General features: G+C 39.3%; 1 protein-coding gene and 1 long non-coding RNA gene across 5 annotated transcripts in view; one reads left to right on the top strand and one right to left on the bottom strand.

Annotated features, from left to right (window-relative positions):
- LOC128693774 (cuticle protein AM/CP1114) overlaps positions 1-2,913 on the top strand; it is a 3,124-nt gene extending 211 nt beyond the window's left edge. Inside the window, exons 2-3 of the mRNA XM_053783625.2 lie at positions 2,239-2,444; positions 2,549-2,913. Of these exons, the coding sequence (XP_053639600.2) occupies positions 2,239-2,444; positions 2,549-2,735 (393 nt within the window). The 3' untranslated portion in view covers positions 2,736-2,913. The remainder of the gene's footprint in view (positions 1-2,238; positions 2,445-2,548) is intronic.
- The window catches only part of LOC128693775 (uncharacterized), a 182,155-nt gene that overhangs the window by 143,881 nt on the left and 11,203 nt on the right, over positions 1-27,071 (bottom strand). The gene's annotated exons all lie outside the window — the stretch shown is intronic.

Raw genomic sequence — 27,071 nt, forward strand, 5'->3', positions numbered from 1 at the left:
CGGATGAAAAATCTCCATGTTTTATCGTAGACAAATCTATGTTCTAAAGTGGTGTCTCTTCATTAAAAACAAGTGGAGATATAACTCCATGTCTTAATTTGAAGATGTAGCTTCATGTCTTAATATCGAGATGTCTCTCTGTTTTAACTTGGAGATATCTCGCCATATTTTAACGTGGAGATATCTTTCCATGTCTGAACATCGAGATGTCTCTCTGTTTTAACATGAAGATGTCTGTGTCATAAAGTTTAGACTTCTCTGTTTTTAGTTAACGTATTTCTACGAATTTATTTTGAGATATCTCTCATGTCTTTACGTGATCTCGAGTCTCTATATTCAAACATGGAGCTATCCATGTATTAACGTGTGTGTGTGTGTGTGTGTGTGTGTGTGTGTGTGTGTGTGTGTGTGTGTGTGTGTGTGTGTGTGTGTGTGTGTGTGTGTGTGTCTCCTAGTAGGAGTCTCTCTAAGCATCTTAAAACAGGTATCCTTTGTCTCTTGTACCTTGTCTCTACGAGCATAAATGTTGTGGTCACTCCGCTTGGGGACTCGTTACCACCAACTCATGGAAGGTGTCCGTTAAATCTCCTGATGCTTATTTTATCTAGTGGGGTGCTTTCAAAAGCCATTATTACTTTGGCTTGCTCGTGAGATAGCGGTGAGTAAATTAGTTTCAACTGACGTGTATTTCAAAGGAGTAGATTTATTCTCTTGGTCTTGCTGCTGGATTCTCAAAAGAAGTTTGTGCTATGTTCTTGATTAATCAAGGTGTTTTTGAGACAAATATATGCACGAAAAATACTTATGACGAAAAAATTATATTTTGCTGCTTATTCATCACTTTCGGGAATGAATAAATAAAAAACTGACCTCGATAAACTGCAGTTTACTGTTTTTGAATCTTAACATCATTTTCTCTTAGATTTATGCTCATAATTGTTACTGATGAATATTCATCTAAAGTCCGATTTAATCACTAATGATAGGGAATTAAAATCACCAAGAAAACTAGCTCCTCTAGCAGCTGTGTTGATTGCTATCCCCCTTTTTCCCCCTCCCGCCTAGCCCTTGGCCGAGCAACATTGCGAAAACTTATTTTGTAAATTTCTGAATCATTCAAAAGGTTACAGAGTAATCGAGGTCTTGAGCTATAGCCTAAATTTGATTTAAATGTTTTCCAATTAATTGAAATAGTAATTGAATTCGACATGAAGGTACAAGGTAAAACAAGGTTCGAGGTACATATAAAACAGGGCACAGCAGGTACAAAAAATGCAGTTCTGGGGTCGGTAAAAAAGCATGTGGTAGGGCTGACAGAAGAGTAATGTAAAGAGAAGCATGGCCACAGGTTTGTTGCCGGTTCTTGGATGCTGTTGCCTGTTCTTGGGGATCCTGAAGCTAGGTTGCTTTTATGTAGTGAGAGGATGCAGTGGACAGCTGAATATTTTTTAGAGGAGTGTGAACGCAGAATTACTCATATTTATACCTTTCAAGCTTTCTCGTGCATTTTGTGTGTATTTACATACAGGGTGAAAAATAAGCAAAGATGAAACATGCTCATGTAAAGAGAAGCCATCAATAAAGCATCTTAAGAAAAAAAGGGTGAGTGAACGTCAATTTCGAGTCAAGGAAATATACTGCTTCGTTTTCAAACTTGTGTTCCACTTTCACATTAACCAGATAATATTCATTAGGGGTGGCAGTGATCAAGACACTTTAAAATGAGAGTGCAAGATCTGTTAAGGGTGCATTTTTTTCCGTATACGATACTGCTGCACGTAATGACATTTTAAGTACTGCTGTAGGTGACAATGTTGATAAGAGATATAATGTTATGAGTCGCGCTGACTGCATCCACTATCACTGACCACACAACAGGACGACTATTAACGTAGTGCTAATCGCTGGTTTAGCGACTATTAAAGGATGACCTTTGGTGCAATTGATGGTACGTCAGTAAATAAGCAACGTACGTTTATATTTTCATGAGCATTGGTAGACCAATGTTAGTCATGGAAGGCTTCATAGAATACGAAAGCTAGTGGTTATCAACTGACTGATACTACCAGAGAAAGACTTGGTAGCGCTAGTGGCAATAAAGTTATTGTAGACGAAACCTATTCCAACACTAAGGCGTGTGCTATTGCATTTCATTAGGAGTACAATAGTTTTATGTTCCAATGCATGTCTGTGCATCTTTATTTAGATGATTTATTAGTGAAGCGCTGGTTTTCTCAGGTAATCTTTGCCGCCTTGGTCGCCCTGGCCGCTTCAGCACCTCGCCCAGACTCACCAGACAAAACAGCAACTATCTTGAGGGATGATCGCATTACCGAGGACGATGGAAGGTACAACTTTGAAGTAGAGACTAGCAACGGCATCGTTCTCTCTCAGTCCGGCTCACCAGTAGCTCAGGGCGCAATCGGCAAAGCAGGACAATACTCGTAAGTACATCTATTGATAGTATTTGTTTACGATGACATTCTCGATAGTAATGCAAATTCAGGGATGAATTAGTACAACATAAATGTGAACATCATTTTTTCAGCTTCACATCTCCTGAGGGAGTGAAAGTGACTCTGAAGTTCGTGGCCGACGAGAACGGCTATAAGCCAGAGTCTCCTTTCCTCCCAGTGGCTCCAGAGTTCCCACACCCTGTCCCCGACTACGTGCTGCGCCAGATCGAATTCGCCGCTGCTGAAGATGCTGCCCGCGCTCGCGGTGAAAAAGTTTAGTATTGCAAGTAGACACTGAACAAGTGGCGACCCATGATGACCCACCATGGGCAACGACCTCATCTGCCCTCATGACTAAAGGATGGCTGTAGAAAACCTCCTGTGTGAACTCTAAACAATGTGTATTTGTGCCTTTAGGGATTCTATTTATTATGAGTGAAATTTAGAATGAAAAGCATTTGTGGTTTTTTGTGTACCTTCTTAATCCAGACATTAGTATGCTGAAAAGAGACAAATCTGTAAATCCGTGTGAGTGTACCAAATCTCTTACTTTGTACATTTCTGTTAATATCACAAACACATACATATACGTACAATGAACACAATACACACACATACCTAAAACAAATATACATCACTGCTCACAAATGCATGTACCTAAGCGAGCACTCACGCATGCAAGCACACCAGCACAAGTAGGAAAAATATAATACAACGAATACAGTTGACGATAAAAATCGCAGAATCAAAGAAATTATATGCGGTAGACATAAACATCCAGAAGTAAAATGAGACGAAATCCGTTCAAGAAGAGAAACAGAGCTCGTCACTGATATTAATGAATCTTAAGATCCAGATGAGACAACACCATGACTTTTGACAGAGAGCAAAACATCAAAGTTATCCGCAATGGATTATTTTCGAGACCAGTATTACAAAAAAGCTAATTGATAAATCTTACACACACAAAAAAGAGAGTCATTGAATATGTGCCTGTCTCACTAACAAGTGATGTCACAACACTGGACAAACAACCAGAGAAAAGATCACGATCTGGACAGCTACACCTGCAAATTATAAAATGGTTTGGTCTCCGATGAGAAAAATCTTAAATATTTACTCTAATATAATAATCACAAAATTAAAGAACAGAATGAGAAGGATGATTTTTTTAATGAGACTAATTAAAGTATTCTACTGAGCACCTCAGGAAAACGGATTTAGAAACTACAATATATGGAGCAGAAGAATAAAACAATATTACGATGGAGAAAAAATTATTTCACGAGACAAAGAGAAACACATGATAAAGACAACGGTCTTGGGGAAGGTTAGGTTCGAGGGAATAAAAAAGTATATCACCAGAAAACCGAATAAAGAAAAAAGTATAATACCAGAAACCAGTACAAAGGAGAAAGACATTTTCTGAAAGGAATTGAGCATAATTATATACCCAGGAATTAGCAGACAGGATCGAACCTCCCGCTGAATAATCTACACGAGTTAAACAAGTCACCAAGAATTAACTAGAGTATAAATTCACGAATAGTGATAAGACAATGTTTTCTTTAAATATTGGAACAAACCGTCATATTAAGTTGAGAAATGGTTACTAGTTACTAGTATCATCATCAACATTTTCATCGGTAGGCTCCAAATTCGTATGGGTCATACAGAGTCTGAGGAAGAAGCAATGAGATTAGATCCCCATAAATGTATATGAGTAAGAAAATTAATTTCTTAGATAAATTAATATGGAGAAGACGTATCTATATTGTAAAATTACTGCACAAAAACAGTGAAAGGGTATAGTGAATTATGTTTATTTGACCGAGCAAGATGGCTGGAACTGGAAAAAACACAGCAATGGTTTACACCATACCGGAAGCAGCAAAAACAAAAAAAATACGGCTAACCCAAGGGATATTTTATGCACAAAGAATTAGACTGAGGGACAAGAAATGAGGGGTCCATGACGATGAGGTCATGATGGAAATCTTTGTGTGTCAGCATGTCAAGGACACGCGAAGAGAGAGAGAGGGGGGGGGGGAAGGATGAGTCAGCAAGACTGGAACTAGTATTTACCACAAGTCCTTCTGATAGGTGAAATATAACATGAGAGACCTCTGAGTGCTAGTGAACATACAGTACTGAATTTTTAAAGATTAGTGGATGTAAACATTAAAGGAACAATAATACATGCGAGATGGGAGAAACCAGATGCAAAAGAGGAAAATTTGAAGGGATGAGAAAATTAATGAATACAGTGAGAAAGGGGAATCGGAAGGAGAGTGATCAAATGAGATAACGTACCTATCCAGAAAGTGCCAGGGAGCAGAGGCGAACTTCTTAAGTGAACAGTGGAATTATTCAAACGAAGAACTCGTGGTGGAAACAAAAAAAAATCAGAGCATGGGAAAAATATGAATGAAGGACAGAAAATAGATCACTTGTCCGATGAGCGAGAAACGATTATGCAAGAGAGAAAAGAGAAACTGAGAGGCATTCTAAGAATGACATTGCAGCAAAAACCAAGACTGAATCGATACTGCTTCACAGTCACACAATTACTTAAAACTGAAAAAGGCAGGTGTTCTCAAGGAGGGAAAGGAAGATATCAAAAAAGGACTTTTGACCGAGCTGTATAGATCAATGGTAAAGCAACCTGACAGTGTCATCATGGAATTTGCAAGAGGGAGCAGCTGCCAAGAGATCTGTTAGACAGTAAATGTAGTCTCAATATTTTATTAATTAACGAAATAGGAAATATTAAACTACAGACCAGAATTACTGACATGCATACTATGTATGGTAATGGCGAAGATAATCCGAAGGAGAGTGGTGAAGCAATTGGAGAGAAGTGGCTTCATAAATAATAGCCAGCGCGGATTTAGAGATGGCATATCTTATAGGAGCTAGAGTTCCCTGACCAAGCAACATAAATGAGGAAGGAGAGAAAGGGATGAATTGATAGTATATTCCTGGACAGCAAAACAACATTTGATACCATAACTTACACAAAACTGAGGCAATAACTTAAGAGTAGATAGGAGTAACAGTGGGATCAAAGATTACCTGAGAAGAGAAAAAAAATGTCTGAATAGAGATACTGAATCAAAAAGTGCAACAAGCGTGTTTCTGCAGCGATCGGTATTAGAATCCGTAATGTCTCTGATATAAATAAGTGATGTCATCTGCAAGTATCTTAACTTGCAGATGACGTAAAATTAATGTACATAGTAAAAGTCGAAGAGGATAAAGAGGCTGCAGTCGGACCTGAACAGAGTGCAGGCTGGATCAGACACGTTGGCTGCCAACCTCACTCAAGGAGCAAGACCTAGGGGCGAATATAGTGCCAAGCATATCACCATTGAAGAGAATGCTCAATAGGCAGATCTAAGACTAGCTATCATCATTCTTAAAGAAACACTGAATGTCCAACATGCGTACGTCATGTCCAGCTTGGAGCGTGCGGCACCAGCAGAAAACCTTCACTTGATTAAGCATGGTAAGAAAATGGAAAAAGTGCAAAGGGATGTAAAGAGACTAGTCCCAGAGGTAAAGAAAATGAGCTATTAGTAGAAGCAAAATAACTTAACCTGACTACATTAGAGGGACAGGTAATAGGTATACAACAGCACATTCCTAGCTTAAAGACGAAGAAAAATCACAAGGATATCAGAAAATATTTTTTCATCCTGAGAGTGGTCAGAATTTAGAATGACCTGGACGAAGAAATAATGGGAGCAGATTCCATACATAATTTTAAGGTCAGGTATGATATTTCTCACGAGGCTAAGAGCTAGTTCAATCAGCATGTGGAAAACTAAAAAGCAGGGCGTGGAGCCGAGACTTGACCCTAGCAAGTAAAAATAGACGAATACAAAAGGGCTAGTACAAATAGACGAGCACACACATGGGAACTGAATTCCTAAGTAATGTACTTTTATAAATGCTCAGCAAGACACTGGAGACAACCAGTGTTGTATCATTAACCAAACAAAAAAAGATAGACAAGGCCCTAAACAAAAGACAAGTATCCCTGACATGCTTATAATGCAGGTGATGGAGAAAGTGATAAGAAAGAGGTCAGTAGAATATCTTGACTAAAGAGACATAATGGATGCCGATTATTGCAATAGTCACTGTGAAGCGTTAAATTCACAAGGGGTCATACTGCTATGGACGTAGAGGCAGCAAATCTTACCTTATAAATTTAATATATTTTTCTGATAAATTAGGCAAATCAGTGAAATATAAGTAGATTGCCTTTTTCTAGACTGATAGAAACTTTGAGATCATACTCTATGGGAGACTGATCATCGAAATTAGGAAAATGAATAGGAGTATTATTCATTAGAAAAAGAAAGTACCCCAAAAAAATAAAAGCAGTGCGATGGTGAGGGATTTATAATTAGAGTAAAGAAGTAATATGTAGAGTCCTCTTTTTGATAAATTTGATGTCAAGATAAAACAAATTTATAGAGGACTTCTGCTAGATATAGCAAGAGGATAATGAAAAAATATAAGACACTGCAGAATAGATTAAAATATCGGTTTAAATTCTATTTTAACGTATTCAAAGTTATGATTTTGAGGGGGGGGGGGAAGATGCTAGATATAAAGCATTTAGTAGGCAGGAAACAATCCATTGCGAATGACAAGGAGAGTAGCAACATAAAAGAGAGAACAAGGTACAAGTCAGTACATGGTACACTGAATATGTAAGATCAATTCTCGAGTACAAAGCCCCAGCGTGGCACCCTTCACTTTAGCAAGAGAAGTGCAGGTTGTTTCTTGACCCCAAAACTGAAGAAATGAACTATGAGGATTTGCAGTATAATCAAGGATACTGACGAAATAGACAAGTAAGTACTGCACAAAATATAAGGAAGAACGACACTATTAGAAAGGAAACAAACCTACCAAATGATCCAAAGGAATGTTAAAGGAAACATCTCCAAAATAACTAAGAAAGGGGAACCAAATAGCGAAAGAGCCAAGGTATATAAAATACAGTTTCACGAGTAGATACGACAGGACATAAGTTCAAAATAAACTGAACCAATTGATGAATCGGAGCTAAGTAACTGTAGCTGAACCCTAGTAAGCAGAACACAGCAAGTGCAACAGACTGAATAAAAAAATCCCATGAAAGAGTATAGGAAAAGCGAGTAAGATGTTTGGAGATAAGCAAAACTAGTGTTTGTTTTAAAAAATGACTTCATATCTGCAGAGTCTTTAACACAAACTTGCTTAGTGTTTATGATGTATTAACGAAAAATGTACTACGAGGATGGGATTTGCCTAATTGGTCTAACAAAAAAATAAAAAAAATCTCTAGTTAATAAAAGGCTGTAACAAAATGTTTGATATACAGGGAATGAAAAAAAAATCTTGCAATGGACTTAACGTTATTTTTTGTATAAAAGGTATAAATGCTGGAAATGGGAAATAATTCTCATGATGCAGCCAGCTGATGGTTCCCTGGAAAATCATTGCTTTTTCCAAAGAACCTGCAATGATACTGATGAAATATTTATGATCCAAGGAGTTAGAGCTACCCCTCGCCTTCCTCATATCAAACATGACTCCTAATATCTTCTTCCACATACGTTGCATAAACCTCACGGGTTAAGCTCCGATATTTAAAATTTTTATATACAAATAACCAGCTAGAACAATAAATTATATGATCCAAAGTTTAATGCAAAGCAGAAAGTCGAATTGACTATGACGATTATGAAAGTTTGAGAAAATAAGGAGACAATAGATGATGGATTTTACTGGCGATAAAAGTCATATAATAGAAATCGGATGAAAATTTATATAGGGCTCTTTGAAAAACAAAGTCTGTGATAAAATTTTAGAAATTTAATGTAATGCTAATTGAATGCAAGTGGAAATAGGTCATATTACAATTATAGGCGAAATAAGATTGTAAGTGTAACAGGTGAAAATAAAGATATTGAAGAGGTTATCGCCAGAAAAACAAGTATTAAAGAGATGCTTATACAGTGTTGTCAAACATTAAAATAGATATAATGTATATGGATGGAAATATGTTTATGGAACTGTATACAACATTTACAAGGAAAAAAATATTAAAATATGACTTCAGTATGATATCTGCATATTTTTTTTTTTTTAAATTGAAAGGAATGTAGCAAAATTATTTTCAGAGTTAAAGTTTGGAACAAAGACGGAAAACCAGTAAGTGCTTAATTTAACAAACTAAAATGATAAATATATGCAATAGCATGATAATATAAGGGAGGGATATCTGTTTTTATCAATAAGATAAAAAGCACAAGCATTTCTTTACATTAAACAACGGTAGATAATTTCAAGGGTCTTCAAGGAAACTTTGCGAGAAACTAACAGCACATTCAAAATACTGTATCACTATTTTTAACAAAAAAAAAACATACCTATATTTTTAACTACAAATGATTATATTAGAATTATATGTATTTTCAATTAAAACTTTATTTTTCTGAGTGGGTCTGTTTAGTTACGGCAACAACGAATTGTAGGAGAGAATAATGTACTGTACAACTGATCCCCAACCACCGATTCCTCATTTACAGCTATCAGTTTTTGACAGTTACTTAACTGTAATAAAATATAACGTGAATTGCAATTTGTTGACCTCAAACTATTGGGTGAAAGAAGAAGAGATATACTAGTACTGAATTCTGGGAATGCTTATAATTCAGTACGAAAACTGACTATCCATTGTTTTCCATACTGTACAATTCCGGCCTAATAAGATTAACCCAACTAGATGGATTTCTACATGCACATTGAAAAAAAACACATGCCACACACATTATAAATGCAAGTTTTTATATTCGAATATCTCAATGGTGCCATTACGATATAGCGAATCAAAAAGAAACCAAATAAAATGAGCCACTTATCTCCCATTAATGAAAAGAAATGTTTGCAACTGCCTAATTTTTTTAAAATATATGGATGACGTATCATAAGTCTTTGGTCCATTTTAAATCCTATATGTAACTCGCGGGATGTGTCTGCAATCCATTTTATTAACAACCCTGAGAACACATTTCTGTATCATCAAATAATAACTGGAGCGAGAAATGTTACTATACTGAACTTTCAATGGTTTGAAACAAAAACAATGAAGCTTTATTGGACGACTCTTTGAAGAAGTGAGAGCTTAATCAAATAAAGCACACACTTTAGTGAAACGTCGTGTATGTAAAGTCTTTTAATAAAAAAATGTCGACAGCTTGATTTTCTCAAATATCCCAATAATAAAACACGTCCATGGTATTCAATATATTTTTGTTACATCCCACTAATGGCATACAGTACCGACAAGCTAATATACAATGTGGGATTTTTGTTTTCTTACTTAATACACGTTTTAACTGTCATGAGATTTTTTAGAAGATGAAAGTTAAAAAGAAATGAACTAGGTAACGTTACCTAATTGTACTCTGTAAGGCTATACGTAAATGTAACTGGTAGATCCGCATGGTTAATAAATGTGGATAGGCAACAAACAAGAGTAGCCATGGTCAGGCCATGGTAGCGGACATGGCAAAAGCAGTATAACTGGGCCTGATAAAAGCATAAATCGACCCGGTACAGTCGCACGAATTGACGTATCTGAGATACATAAATTAAATCAAACTTGACCAGTCAACGGCAGATATTTTATGGTGCACCTCCGCTTAGACTAATCTCTTTAATACCCGCGCACTGGCTAAAGACCGCTGGGAGGCACATGTAAACTGGATATACGGTGCAAGTTAAAAAAAACTTCATAAAAAGCCAATTTAAAATTTGTGAAGGCAATTTTATCGGATTTAAAACTTACCCGGGCATTATATATCATATATTTAGAAACTTCAATGATGAACTCAACGTCAGTACTACATATTACACACACACACAAAGTGTGGGTATCTCTCTCTCTCTCTCATTATATATATATAATTATATATATATATATATATATAATTATATATATATATATATATATATATATATATATATATATATATATATATATATATATATATATATATATATATATAATTATATATATATATAATTATATATATATATATTATATATAATTATATATATATATATATATATATATATATATAATTATATATAATATATATATATATAATTATATATATATATATATATATAATTATATATATATATATATAATTATATATATATATAATTATATATATATATATATATATATAATTATATATATATATATATATATAATTATATATATATATATATATATATAATTATATATATATATATATAATTATATATATATATATATAATTATATATATATATATATATATATATATATATATATATATATATATATATTATATATATATATATATTATATATATATATATATTATATATATATATATATATATATATATATATATATTATATATATATATATATATATATATATATATATATATATATATATATATATATATAATTATATATATATATATATATATATATATATATATATATATATATATATATATATAAATATATATATATATATATATATATATATAAATATATATATATATATAAATATATATAAGAACATAAGAACATAAGAAAGGAGGAACACTGCAGGAGGCCTGCTGGCGAATACTAGGCAGGTCCTTTACAATTCATCCCACTAACAAACATTTGCCCAACCCAGTTTTCAATGCCACCCAAGAAATAAGCTCTGATGTGAAAGTCCCACTGAAATCCAACCCCTCCCACTCATGTACTTATCCAACCTAGATTTGAAACTACCCAAAGTCCCAGCCTCAATAACCCAACTAGGTAGACTGTTCCACTCATCATCTACCCTATTTCCAAACCAATACTTTCCTATGTCCTTTCTAAATCTAAACTTATCTAATTTAAATCCATTACTGCGGGTTCTCTCTTGGAGAGACATCCTCAAGACCTTATTAATATCCCCTTTATTAATATATATAATATGCACAACAACCACTGTGAAAGAATAGAGAAATTCCAAGAGCTTTCGTGACTACTCACATTAACAAGGAACAATGTTCCTTGATAATGTGAGTAGTCACGAAAGCTCTTGGAATTTCTCTATCCTTTCACAGTGGTTATTTTGCGCATATATATATATATATATATATATATATATATATATATATATATATATATATATAAATATATATATATATATAAATATATATATATAATATATATATATACATAAAGATGCCAAAGAACTACGGGGAGAGTATCGCTTGGTTTGCGGTATTTGCATAATATATATAATAAATGCAGGTGTGTGATATCTCAAAACAATAAGCAATTAAATAAGAGTACTTTCTACTGCAGCAGTTTATTAAGAAATAATGAAAGCTTTGTGTTGCAATATTTTTTCAGTCAAATGAAACTCGTGAGCGTGACCTCGAAGATACTTAATATGTATACCACTGTAAATGCTGGTGAAAATTGCCTCTTCATATTAGTAAATTTAAGCGACGAAGTAAACTGCTTTAACAATGAAGCAAACACTCTCAACGAAGATGTAAATGTTCTCAAAGGTGAAGTAAACTCTCAAGGACAAATTACTCTCTAGGACAAGGCATATTGCTTCACAGATGAAGCAAACACTCTTGATGATGATCTAGACAAGATTAAACTGCGACATTAAAAAAAATCGACATTTATAAACATGACGCAAGCATAGAAACACTCTCCAAGTACAGAAATAAACTGTTCATGATGAAGCAAACTGTCTTAACAATGAAGAGAACAGTTCCTTCAGAAGAAGAAAATAGGAACAACTTTGCACAGGGTTTCCATACATTCAAAAGGTAAACGCAAAACGTTAAAGAGTAAAACAGCCCCCGAGGAATGGGAAACAATGAAGCATGATCCGAGAAAAGGGAGGGTAGCCCCATTTCCTCGAATTAAGAGTGAAGGTACTCTAGTGATGAAATAAACTACCAGTGATATCAGCCTTGAAGAGAACGGCTTCGATAACGAGGAAAACCAATTCAATATTCACGAGAAAGTTATGTTTTGTAAAATAGAAAACCATTCGTATTTATTTTATTAATTTAATGGAGCCCCAAACTCATCTCAATGTAGGGCTATAAGATTCGATCCAAGGAATGGAACAGTAGTTCCAAATGTTTGGAAAAAGAGGCCTTTACCAGCGTCGAGGACCTTCCATGAACGTTACTTTAAGTATTAAAAACATCAACACTTTTAGAGTTGTGCGAGTTTTCTGTAATAGAAAGCAAGATGTGCAACGCTTCTAGAAAACTGAAAAGAAACTGTCGAAAGTTTGCATAAGGAAAAATATTAGTTGTGTAATTGATAATGAGTGAATAATCTTTGAAAACTTTAAACGAGTTGTTAAATGGCATATAAACAGAAAACAATGTAAAAAGTTTTAAAAAAAGTAAAAAGATTAATTTTTGGATAAAATAGAGAAAAAAAGTATAAATGTTTTCTATAATAGAAAACGAGCTATGAAAACTTCCTAAAAGTACATCATAACAGTGAAAATATTAAGCACAATCTCGTGTGGTTTATAAAACTTCTCAAACAGAACGAGACGAGTCAAGCTTCACACAACAGATGTGTCGTATAAAACTAAAACGGCAAAGAAAATATTTGATGGGAACTACAAATCGTTTTTATTTTTTTCGAATTCCGTATTTTTTGGCTGAAGAAAATTCTCGATATTCCTATCTGCATATTTTTTGTCTATTCTCTCAGAAACGACAAATATTAATTTGACATTTTTTATTATTTAAATTACGGAGATACGCTAAACTAACAAGTTTTACAGAGTCTAGGAAGGGGATGACACCTCGAAATTTTTGGATGAAGAGTCAACCACCAGCAATGAAAATTGCTTTATACTAACATTTAAAATCTGAAAAAAATATGATTCTTCACTCAAGAATAATATTTGATAATTTCCATTCCATACAGCTGTTACTACTTTCTTGTGAACATTTACTTAATATTAAATATGAAGGAAAGAAATCACAGTATTACACTTTATATTCCATCAGAAAATACAAATAGATATTTAAACTGGAGAAATTATATTGTACTCAAATATTCGAGAAATATTCCACGCGGCTAAAACTACAATTATATTATTGCATTCATGGGGGATGGGGAAGAGGGAAGCGCTATATCCAGAGTGCCAACAGCACCTGGAGAAATGGGAAACAAAATCTATCCAATGAAGGGGAAGTCAGGTTCAATTCCATGGATCAAGAGTCCATGAAGGGCATCGAGGATTCTCTCTGGAGGAGATTTGACTAGAAAAATTCTCGAACTCTCAATCCGAAATTCCGGATACATATTCATTATTTCTTAGACTGGAGAAACATTTGATAAGCCTTATAACGGAGATATATTTGACAGTCTTAAGACTTTGCCAAAATTCTTTTCTCTCCATCCAAGGCAGCTGTTCGATACTCCTCACTTCTGGAAAGATTCGATATTCATCATGGATAATTATACTAACATGGTGGCAATCAAATTTGATCTAAGGTAGATGGAGAGTTCAAATTCTTTGAATCGAGATCCTTACACCAGGTCAAGCTGGATAAATATTCAATATTCTTCAAGCTGGACAAACTGCATAAGTGGTGGGAGGAGGGAAGCGTTAGTGAGTTTAGTCCAAAAAAACTAGTTTATCGAGATTCATTCACAATTATGAGCATTCGCAAAATGTCTGAATAGTTCAGCAGATAACATACAGCACTTTTCTGGTAAAATGGCATGGTAAGTGTTTGTAGATTATTCCTTAAATATAAACCATTTTTAAATATAGCATGGAGACCGCTTTGTAATGACTGCTTTTTTGTATTATTGATGCGAATTTTCACAGCAATAAAGTAAACTTTGAGGAGTTTGTAATCGAGACGAAACAAGGATTGTTGTTTACCATATTTCAGGGCGCTTATTTTTTTTTTTTTCAAAAGAAATATCAAGCTCTTTTTACGTCGCAAAGAACGATACTAACTTCTGAAAAAAGTGTTACCTATCTATAGTAACCATCACGGTCCTACGGAAGAGTGTAGGTTTTGTACGTACGTAGCATCAGGTTCGAATCCTGTCCAGATTATAAGGAATTTAGTTGCAGTCGTCCATTACGAATTTACAGCGTACTGAAAATGGCACTGAAGGAGATTAGTGCAAAAGCTAGAGGAGCAGACAGAAATATCAGGAAAGGCATTACAATGGATCGATGAATAACTGACAGGAAGGAAACAACCAGTGATGGTACGTGACGAGGTGTCAGAGTGGGCGCCTGTGACGAACTGAGTTCCACAAGGGTCAGTCCTTGGGCCGATGCTGTTTCTGGTATATGTGTATGACGTGACGAAAGGGATAGATTCAGAGGTGTTCCTGTTTGCAGACGATGTGAAGCTAATGGAAAGAATTCAAGTGGATGAGGATCAAGTGGGACTACAAAGGGATCGGGACAGGCTGCAAGCCTGGTCCAACAAATGGTTCCTTGAGTTTTACTCCACGAAATGAAGTCATGAAAATCTGAGAAGGTGCAAAAGACCGCCGAGTACAGGCTAGGGGACAAAGACTGCAAACCTCACTCAAGGAAACGGATCTTGGGGCGAGTATAATACCGAGCACAACTCCTGAGGCACACATCGTTTCGACACCTGAGTAAGGAATCATTCAAAACTCAGTACACTGTGTACGTCAAGCCCATATTAGAGTATGCGGCACCAGTAGGGAACCCACACCTGGTCAAGCTCATCAAGAAATTAGAGAAAAGGCAAAGGTTTGCAATAAGACTTCTCCCGGAGGCAAGGAGTATGTCCTGCGAGGAGAGGTAAAGGGAAATCACACTGACGATGACGCTGGAGGACAGGAGGGATAGGGGGACATGTTAATGACATAAAATATTGAGAGGAATTGACAGGGAGGATAGAAGCAGGATGTCTCTGAGATGGGACAAAGCTGGAAGTTAAAAACTCAGAAGAGTCACAGGGATGTTAAGAGGTATTTCTTCAGCCATAGAGTTGTCAGGGAGTGAAAATCTGGAGAGCGATGCAATGGAGGCAGGATCCATACATACCTATAAGAAGAGATACGACAAAGCTCATGGAGCAGAGAATGGAACTAGTAGCGACCAGCGAAGAGGCTGGGGGCTGCATATATAAATATATATGTATATATATAAAGTTTAATTAATAATCCTCCTGAGGAGGTACTAGAGTTATGAAATCACTTAAATAGGCAAGCAAGTCAGGTGCACACTAAAATAGATCACTAATGAAGGTTTACTGGCAATGAAATCTAAACAGTTGAGGATCAGTGAAGTAAACAAACTGGCCCAAGCTCAATTACTCCTCTCGCTACTCTCCTCTCAGTGTGTGTGGTATTTGTGAGTGGGGGCAGGAGATGTGGAATGTACCAATTATTTTAAACGAGTGCGAGGCGTGAGTTTTAAACGCTGGAGCGAGGAGGATGCCGGAGGTATTGGAGAAATGTTCGAGAGCAATGTGTAGTGTGAATATTACGCAAAGAATTCGGAGTGTAGGAATTAGAAGACATTGTGGGATTTCAAAAAGCATCATTTAGAAAGTAAAGATTGTCGAGATAGTTTGTATATTTTGCGTGGACGGAGCATAACAGAATGATGAGCGTGTGTGTTAATCTAGGGTGAAAGAGTGATTATGGAGTGAGTATGGAGAGAGTGGAGACACATGGTTAGGAACTTGCCATGCTGTTACAGTGAGAGCAATGCAACATTTATGAGGGGATTTTGGGAAACTCATTACCTGCACTTGAGTCCTGGAGAGGGGAAGCAGAGTACTTACACTAAGCCGAAAGGTTCGCAGTGTTGCAGTTCCGAGGATCACTTGTATATTAGTTTCTTACAGGTTTCTAAATATCAACTCGAGTGTAAAGCAATGTTTGATCACAATACTAAGTACATAGCATGTGTAGTCTTAATTCACTGGTAGATTATGTCTAGTAGGCGAACAGTTATTATGATCATTGGGAAACGTTAACCCGTAGGGGTTAGAAACCTCATGAAAATGAGAGGTAGTCAAGTTTTGTGGATAAGAGCAGCTTCAACTCATTTTATCAAGAGCCCTTTTCTAGCATCAAGGTTGCCTCTCCTTCCCATCCCCACCTTGATGGGCGGGTAACAGTTGCCTGACCCCAGATGCGCCTATCCCTGCCTGATAGGCAACACGCTTTGCAAGTTGCCTGAGAGCTGCCCAGCTGCTGGCCTCAAATTTTATGGCGTCTTCTTTTGGGCTTGTGATCCAACGTTTTATCAAAGATATTTACAGCTGCGTTGGACCTGTCACACGACCATTTCAGTTATATATTATATTCAAGGAGAATAGGTAACCCATAAAGGTTATTCATCACCTGTAGAACTGAAAACAAGCTGATCTAAGGAACAAAGATATTCATTTTTGTGGATTAAGAGCCCTTAATGACCACTATAAATTCCTCTCGAACCTTCATATCATCAACTCTTCATTTACGCTGTATATGTTTGGTGAAGGTGCTCAAAACTGCTCATCACACACGTTCCACGTCTGCAGTACACATTTTTTTTTCACTGTTAACGGGAGGCCAATGCACCGTCATACGCAGGAAATGCATGGAAGAATGAGATTCCATGGAATTTCTTTGTCCCTTGTGAAGACAGCCTAGTGCACTGGAACCCATCGAGTGTGTTCCTCTGACAATGATAATTCACCTTTTCTACACAATTGTAATCCAGTCAGTCTTTCACGTTTGAGTATGCATGTGTGCGCATGCAGGTGTGCATGCGTGTATGTGTGCATATTGGGGCATGAGTGTGTAAATGTTAGTGAGTGAGTGAGTGAGTGAGTGAGTGAGTGAGTGAGTGAGTGAGTGAGTGAGTGAGTGAGTGTGTGTGTGTATATATATAAGTGTGCGTATTTGTATATACGTATGTAAACATGTAAATGAATGTGTGTGTACTCACCTAATTGTACTCACCTAATTGTGGTTGCAGGGGTCGAGACTTAGCTCCTGGCCCTGTCTCTTCACTGATCGCTACTAGGTCCTCTCCCTCTCTGCTTCCTGAGCTTTGTCATACCTCTTCTTAAAACTATGTATGGTTCCTGCCTCCACTACTTCACTTGCTAGGCTATTCCACTTCCTGAATACTCTGACTGAAGAAATACTTCCTAACGTTCCTGTGACTCGTCTGAGTCTTCAGCTTCCAGTTGTGATCCCTTGTTTCTGTGTCCCCTCTCTGGAACATCCTATCTCTGTCCACCTTGTCTATTCCCCGCAGTATCTTGCATGTCGTTATCATGTCTCCCCTGACCCTTCTGTCCTCCAGTGTCGTCAGTCCGATTTCCCTCAACCTTTCCTCGTACGACATTCCCCTGAGCTCTGGGGCTAGCCTTGTTGCAAACCTTTGTACTGTCTCTAACTTCTTGACGTGCTTGACCAGGTGTGGGTTCCAGACTGGTGCTGCATACTCCAGTATGGGCCTAACATACACAGTGTACAGTGTCTTGAACGATTCCTTATTAAGGTATCGGAACGCTATTCTCAGGTTTGCCAGGCGCCCGTATGCTGCAGCAGTTATTTGGTTGATATGTGCCTCCGGTGACGTGCTCGGTGTTATGGTCACCCCAGGGTCTTTCTCCCTGAGTGAGGTCTGTAGTCTTTGTCCACCTAGCCTATACTCTGTCTGCTGTCTTCTTTGCCCCTCCCCAATCTTCATGACTTTGCATTTGGCAGGGTTGAATTCGAGAAGCCAGTTTCTGAACCACATGTCCAGCCTGTCCAGGTCTCTTTGCAGTCCTGTCTCATCCTCATCAGATTTAATTCTTCTCATCAGCTGCGAATAGGGACACTTCAAAGTCTATTCCTTCCATCATGTCGTTCGCATATATCAAAAATAGCACTGGTCCTGGAACTGACCCCTGTGGGACCCCGCTCGTCACAGGCGCCCACTGAGATACCTCTTCACGTACCATGACTCGTTGTTGCCTCTCTGTTAGGTATTCCCTGATCCATTGCAGTGCCCTCCCTGTTATATGCGCCTAATCCTCCAGCTTCTGCACTAATCTCTTGTGGGGAACTGTGTGAAAGGCCTTCCTGCAGTCTAGGAAAACGCAATCAACCCACCTCTCTCTCTCGTGTCTTACTTCTGTTACCTTGTCATAAAACTCCAGAAGGTTTGTGACACAGGATTTGCCTTCAATGAACCCATGCTGGTTTTCATTTATAATCTTGTTCCGTTCTAGGTGTTCCACCACTCTCCTCCTGATAATCTTCTCCATGACTTTGCACACAATACATGTCAGAGACACAGGTCTGTAGTTTAGTGCCGCCTCACTTCTCTTTCCTTTCTTAAATATGGGGACTACATTTCCTGTCTTCCATTTCTCAGGTAGTTGCCCAGTTTCAAGGGATGTGTTAAAGATTGTGGTTAGGGGCACGCACAGCATCTCTGCTACTTCTCTAAGGACCCATGGGGAGATGTCCGGTCCCATCGCCTTTGAGGTATCAAGGTCACTTAGCAGCTTCTGCACCTCCTCCTCGGTTGTTCGTATGTCATCCAACACTTGTTGGTATATTCCCTCTTGATGTTCCCTTCTGTGCTGTCTTCCCAGAGCCCTTCCTGTCTCTACTGTAAAAACTTCCTTAAATCTCCTGTTTAGCTCCTCACATACCTCCTGATCATTTCTTGAGAGTTCTCCGCTTTCTGTCCTCAGTCTGATCACCTGGTCTTTGACTGTTGTCTTCCTCCTGATGTGGCTATACAACAGTTTCGGGTCAGTCTTGATTTTCGATGCTATGTTATTTTCATACTCTCGCTGGGCCTCCCTCCTTACCTGTGCATACTCGTTCCTGGCTCTGAGACTGATCTCCCTATTTTCATGTGTTCTCTGCCTTCTGTACTTTTTCCATTCTCTACTGCACTTTGTTTTTGCCTCCTTACACCGTCGGGTAAACCAAGGGCTCGTTCTGGTCTTCCCATTGTTTCTGTTGCCCTTGGGAATAAACCTTTCCACTGTCTCCTTGCATTTACTGGCTTTCCTTCCAGTTCTGTCCCACGGAACCTCCTGCAGGAAGTTCCTCAACCCTATGTAGTTCCCTCTTTTTTAGTCAGGCTTTTCCCATTCAACTCCTGTTACTCTCTCCACTTGCAACTCTACTATGTATTCAAAGCACAGAACCACGTGGTCACTAGCTTCTAGGGGACTCTCATATGTGATGTCCTCAATGTTTGAATTGCCCAGGGTGAACACAAGGTCCAATCTTCCTGGTTCATCCTCCCCTCTTACTCTGGTAGTGTCCTTAACATGTTGGTGCATGAGGTTTTCCAGCACCACATCCACCATCTTGGCTCTCCATGTTTCGGGACCCCCATGTGGCTCCAGGTTTTCCCAATCAATCTCCCTGTGGTTGAAATCCCCCATAACCAGCAACTTTGCTCTGCTGGAGTGAGCTCTTCTTGCCACCTCAGCAAGTGTGTCCTCCATTGCTCTGTTGCTCTCTTCATATTCCTCTCTTGGCATCCTACAGTTCTGTGGTGGATTATACATCACTGCAATGACCACCTTGTGCTCCCCAGACTGAAGTGTACCTACTATGTAGTCCCTTTCTCCTGTCTCGTCTATGCCTCCCATTTTCTCGAATTTCCATCGGTTTTTTACGAGCAGAGCAACCCCTCCTCCCCCTCTGCCCCTTCTATCTTTCCTCATGATCTAGTATCCTGGTGGGAAGATTGCATCTGTTGTCTCCGTGAGTTTTGTTTCTGTAACTGCTATGATGTCTGGGGACTTCTCATTGATTCTTTCTTGCCATTCCTCATATTTATTCGTTAATCCATCTGCATTTGTGTACCAAACCTTCAACTTGTTCTAATACTGTAACTGTGGTCCTGGGGAAATACTGGGGTTGGGAGAGCAGGAGCCCTGGTGGGGGCCTGTGGGGGGTTGCAGTGGAGGAGAAGGAAGAGCTCCCATAGGGGGTTGCTGTAGAGGTAGGGTTCGAGGTGCGAGGGGTGGGAACAGAGGGATCGGTGTGCGATGGTTGGTTTGGATTGTTCAGTTGCCTTGGGGTGTCGTGGCTGGAGTCCTTCTGCAGGTGTTTCTGGGGGGTGTGCTTGTCCTTCCACCTGTTCCTGGGTTATTCTTCTCTCCTTTTTCATTTCCTCCAATTCCTCCTTTCGTTTTGCACTCTGTGTGTGTGTGTGTGTGTGTGTGTGTGTGTGTGTGTGTGTGTGTGTGTGTGTGTACTCACCTAGTTGTTGTAGGGGTCGAGTCATAGCTCCTGGCCCCGCCTCTTCACTGGTCGCTACTGGGTCACTCCCTGAACCTTGAGCTTTAGCATACCTCTGCTTAAAGCTATGAATAGATCCTGCCTCCACTACATCGCTTCCCAAACTATTCCACGTCCTGACAACTCTATGGCTGAGGAAATATTTCCTGACATACATGTGATTCATCTGTGTCTTCAACTTCCAACTGTGTCCCCTTGTTGCTGTGTTCCATTGTGTGTGTGTGTGTGTGTGTGTGTGTGTGTGTGTGTGTGTGTGTGTGTACTCACCTAATTGTGGTTGCAGGGGTCGAGACTCGGCTCCTGGCCCCGCCTCTTCACTGATTGCTACTAGGTCCTCTCTCTTTCTGCTTCCTGAGCTTTATCATACCTCTTCTTAAAACTATGTATGGTTCCTGCCTCCACTACTTCACTTGCTAGGCTATTCCACTTCCTGACGACTCTATGATTGAAGAAATACTTCCTAACGTCCCTGTGACTCGTCTGAGTCTTCAGCTTCCAGTTGTGACCCCTTGTTCCTGTGTCCCCTCTCTGGAACATCCTATCTCTGTCCATCTTGTCTATTCCCCGCAGTATCTTGTATGTCGTTATCATGTCTCCCCTGACCCTTCTGTCCTCCAGTGTCGTCAGTCCGATTTCCCTCAACCTTTCCTCGTACGACATTCCCCTGAGCTCTGGGACTAGCCTTGTTGCAAACCTTTGTACTTTCTCTAACTTCTTGACCTGTGTGTGTGTGTGTGTGTGTGTGTGTGTGTCCGCGCGCGCGCGTTCATTGTATGTACGTGTGTATATATGAGAGGGGGAGAGAGCCACACACACACGACCTAACGACAATAGAAGACAGAAGAGATGGAACATGATAACGACATATAAAATACTGAAAGGAATTGACAAGGTGGACAGGCAGGATGTTCCAGAGATGAGACACGAGGTGTCACAATTGGAAGTTGAAGAATCGGGCGAGTCACAGGATGTTTGGAAGTATTTCTTCAGTCATAGAGTTGTCAGGACGTGGAATAGTCTGAAGAGTGATGTAGTGAAGGCAGGTCCATACAAAAGTTTAAGAAGAGGCATGATAAGGCTCATGGAACAGGAAGTGAATCTAGTAGCAGCCAGTGAAGAAACGGGGCCAGGAGCTATGACTATCCCTGCAACCACAATTATGCGAGTACACACACACACACACACACACACACACACACCACACGTATTGATATGCTCCTGAAGCAATATATTTATAAAAATACAGTCTTTCCTCAAAGTTTTCATTCTTTGATCTCTACCTGCTTCAGTCAGCTGTTAATGCCCATCCTCGATTTCATCTGGCCTTTCGCATTTTTCTTTTCTCCATCTATTCACCTACTTATCGGTCTTTATCTTCTCTTCCTACATTGTACTTTAGCTTCGATTCTTTTCTTGCTATCATCCTTTATTTGTTGAATGTGACCCAGTATAATCTTTTAAAATTTCTTATTTACTTGCTTTATCTCAGCTTCTTTTAACCGTCTTCCTAACACCGTGAAAACATGACGTTGTCACTATGGTTTCGTCGTTGTTTTGGTCTTAAAAATATACTCAGTTTTACGAATTATTACTTGTATTTTCTGCAAGGTAAACTTTGTGAAATTTGGTCTATTGGCTATTTGGCTTGAGCTCATAAACCAACAACGTTTAGATTTAGAGGATAAGTTGTATCATTTTATGTCTCTGGAAATCTTAAACCCCCTTAGAGTCATACAGAGCCTGGCGACCAGATCTGATCCAAAGGGGAGAGAGAAGGGGAGCTCTAATTCCTAGGAACAAATGCCCTTCACCAGCATCAAGGTATGCTCCTCCCTCTTCCCGAAGAAGGGAGGTGGTGTTGTATTCCTCTACAGATACTCAAGGAACAGTTATTCTCCGCCACCTTTACCTTCACATTTTGTCTCTGGTCATTGCCACATTACCTGTCCATACATAGGTCATGTACCACTCACGCTCGGAATGTTTTCCTTTAATCTTTGAGGATATGCGCTGTGATCATGTTGCACTAATACTGTATTTATGATAAAGAGCTAAATCCGTAGGGGTCACACAGCCCCTTGAAAATGGGAGGCCATGACGCTTTATTATAAGGTGAGGACAAGACCAGTTTCTAGGATAAAGAGACTCACCAGACCCCTCTCTAGAGTGGCCTTTTTTGTGGAGTGATGAAAAACATCACTGTTAATGACAACCCAGAGTGGTGCTGAACAATCTAATTCTGCTATATCTATGGCCGCACTGCTAGAAATTTTGGGTGAACCAGTAACCCATGTTATCTCTCTGGGCGACACCAAGTGTTGTTCATCCACACCAAAAGTTGTACCATACCGCTACACCTAAGACCACACAGAAAATGGTGGAAGAGCCAGCCAAACATGAACTACTGAATGTTGAGTGAACCATGCCAGTGTGACTGTGGCATCTATTGACCTGGCAGGTGGTGCAGATAGAACACTCAGAGAACATCTATACAGAACAATTACGAGACACCTGTCTTTTAAACTTACAGCAATATTGCATAAGCAAATTGACAATCTTGTGCAGCTGATTCCAAATTATGTAATATTAGGAGTCGGGAAGATGCCTCTGAACACAAAAAACGAAAGCACACGTAAAAATATCTCCAAAACAAACAGTAGTTGTAGATAAGCCGAGGACTGAACTAATGCAAAGATTATTCGCAGCCTAGACAGCGGCTTGGGTGGACGTGCTGTCAGAGCTACTACTGTGGCAAATGTACTACTACCCACCATCATTAGAGACACCTATTGAATAGCAGACTCGGATCTCTACGGTGTAGCAAGGAATAGGCCTATACGATTGTTTGTCAAGTTGCTATCTGCTCAAGTGTACGACAAAATGGTTGACAAATTTCAAGACGTCGTGATGGAGGTGAATTCAGATGTCAAAGTGCGACTGGTGGATGTGTCCAAACGATACACTTGGGTGAAACTACGTAATGTTCCCTCTGTGGCAACGGAAGATGACTTACAGCAAGTGTTCAATCGTTGTGGTAGGATACATATGGCGCAACCGGGAGCGTGGATGACTGGCATGTATACTAGTTTGCCTGAGGGGACGTACTCTCTCAAAATGTCTCTGAAGTACCCTGTGCCATCCAACGTAGTCCTGCCAGATTTCGGAACGCAGCTGATGGTATCCTATGCAGAACAACAACGCACCTATAAGATTTGCGATGGGTATGGTCACATGGTTATGGAGTGTTCTCGTAGGACGAACCACCAGTGTGTGATCAGGACGGGCCTTGTGGAGACAGGGCGTCACGGCCATGGGGCATGGCCCGTCTTCCTGAAGGCAGTGAGGCCAAAGACACTGAGGAGGGTAATGGTGTGGCGGTTGCGGCTGACCTTCAGAAGGAAACGACAGAAGAACGCATTACAATGTCGAATGCTAAGGTTCAGGTACGGAAGGAGACCAGGGAAGCAGAGCTGGAAGAGTTGGAAAATGTCTTAAAGGAAATATGTCCTTCCCGATCGGTCGGGGTGTCGATGACACCTGAGGAGCCTCCACACGGCTTGTGTGGAGGCTCCTGTGAGGACAATGGAACCGCCCCTTACTCTCGTGATGGATGCTGAGCCAGAAGGGGGGCTCAGTGTGGTGGAGGTAAATATGGATGTGCATCGGGTGGCTTCAAGTGACCAGTGTGTAGCTGAGGACACGTGCGCCTGGAAACACGCAGCGACAATATGAGATTCCGATGATGTGTTAACACCAACCCAGACACCTGTAAAAAGTTGTGGGTAGACAGAGCGGGTGGTTCTGAGGATGTAAGATCTAAATCGCACACTGCCAAAGGAACCAGGAAACCAGAGATTGTGGTACCTGATAAAGGTGGCAATACGAGTGTGGCTGAAAGTGCAAAAGTTCGAGTCAGCCAACGCCACAAACCAGCTCTCACCATTAATATTAATGGACTAGATGTGGTAGCGAAGAGGTGATGGTTTGCGGGGTTTATTGGTAGGTGTAAGGTGGATGTAGTTATTTTTACAAGAGCATAACCTTAAAAACGTACAAGATCTGGAGATTCCCGGTTATGTGGTACATGCAATGCCTACTGTTCATTTAAAATTGGGTGTAGCCCTTTTAGTGGGTATGTTATGCCCGTTTGTGTATCACCGTAGTGAAAATGGAGAAGATGGTCGTGTTTTCCGTGTGGATGGTACTTGGCAGGCTTCCCCGTCTGTTTCATATGTGTGTATGCGCCTGCGGATAGTGATGTGCAGATTAAAAATTCTTTCATTAGGGACGATTTAGTTTATTTCCTTAGGTCACTGCCCGCACAATTTTGTGGAGCGGACTGGAACTGTGTGGTTAGGGGAAGGGATGTGACCCCACGTGGGGAGGGGCATTATTCGCCGGAGTTAAGTGAATTGTTACGAGATGTACAATTGAGGGATGTTTGTTACATGAATGAGTTGATACCGGTCCATACGTTTGTAAGAAGGGATTATGGGGCCTTGACTAGCCAGAATTTATGTTACATCCTCGATTACGTTACGTTCGGTTAATACCGTGACAACTACCTTTTCTGATCATCAGACAGTTCTCACGGAGGTGGGGTGGGATACTTTCGCAATGAGATACAAGGGTTACTGGAAATTAAATACTAGGGTTTTAATGGACGAGGAAGCGGTTGTGGGTTTTGTGCTATTTCCCTTTTGTGCGCCGATTATAAAAAATTTGCCAAGGTGTTGGACAGTAGAATAAAGTGTGTAGTGGGTCGTGTAGTCACGCCAGGACAGTATGGCATTCCGGGTAGATCCATGTTATAGGGTCATTCAATTATTGTGGGCTTTTTGAGAGCACTGCAGGAGACGGGGAGAAAGGGGGCATTATTTGCCCTTGATTGGAAAGGGGCATATGATTCGGTAGAAAGGGATGCAGTGCACTGGGGTCTGGGAAGGAAATAAGATGATGGGTGGATACATTATATATCGGGGCAATGACTGGAATTCAAGGTTAATGGTCGATTAGGTGGGGTTCTTCCTATGGGTAGGGGTCAGCGGCAGGGCTATCCATTTTCTCAGATGCTCTTCGCATATGTACAGGACCCTTTCTATAGGAAGGTGAGAGACTGTTTTTGGTAGTAGGATGAGTGTGGGTAGTAAGAGTTCATCCAATGATTGAGATATGTAGATGGCACGACGTTATTAGTGAACGAGCACACGACCCTTCTCGCACTGGAAGAGGTGGAGGATTGAGCCTGTAGAGTTTGTGGGGTTGAGACTGCATTTCATGCATTGTACTTCTGTGGGTGTTATGATGGTTTGAGGCGATGGCTCGCTCGTGCGTTAATCCTGGTTACAGGTAGTAGAAATGCTTCAGTACTGAGTGTGTTGAGATTGGATTTGAGTGGGGTTACTGAAACAGCAGCGCGAGCTGCGGTGTATGTGGCTTTTGATTATATTTATAACTTGTGGGCTTTTCATGAGGGAGGAAGGGATATGGAAGTACGACGTCGTATCCAGGCGGCGAAGTTTTATAGAACTATGTGTAGGAATAAACTGTTGTACGGCAGTACGCGGGAGAAGAGTTTCACGAGGGTTTATATGAGTATTAGTGTCGGGGGTTTGGTGGTTTGGTTTGGTGGTTCTGTTTAAACTGGGTGGTAGTGTGCAATTGTACACGTGTGTGTGTGTGTGTGTGTGTGTGTGTGTGTGTGTGTGTGTGTGTGTGTGTGTGTGTGTGTGTGTGTGCATTAATGGGTTACTATAGGACGAATATAAGGAATGTGCATATGTAAAGAAATATATATGTAACGGTGATACAGTAAGGGCATGACCTCTATCTTGGTTTTCATTCGTTTGCTGCTCTGTATATTATAATATTTACATCAGTAGGAGGCATATAATTGATCATTTGGGGTGAATATGATTGTCGAATATATTTTCAAGGTTAATGTGTAGCAAACAGTTTTTTAAATATAAAACTTGAACTGTTCATAACCTGACCTTTAGGAATTATTATTACGAGACCTGTACTTATAGTGTAAAGTTTATTAAGGATATAGTTAATCTCTGGCAGGTGTAAATAATCTGTCCTGCAGAGGTGTGTGTGTTTAGGGAAACATTGTATAAACTTTTATGTGTATGTTCATGTATGTAGCGTTTTTTAAGGTGTTAATATACTATGATGGTTGTGCTTATTACTTAAGTTACAAACGTATTATGATACGTTAATAAATATTACTGTTTTGGTTGTTG

The sequence above is a fragment of the Cherax quadricarinatus genome, chromosome 34 (genome assembly GCF_038502225.1).
Source record: "Cherax quadricarinatus isolate ZL_2023a chromosome 34, ASM3850222v1, whole genome shotgun sequence".
NCBI classification, from domain to species: Eukaryota; Metazoa; Arthropoda; class Malacostraca; order Decapoda; family Parastacidae; genus Cherax; species Cherax quadricarinatus.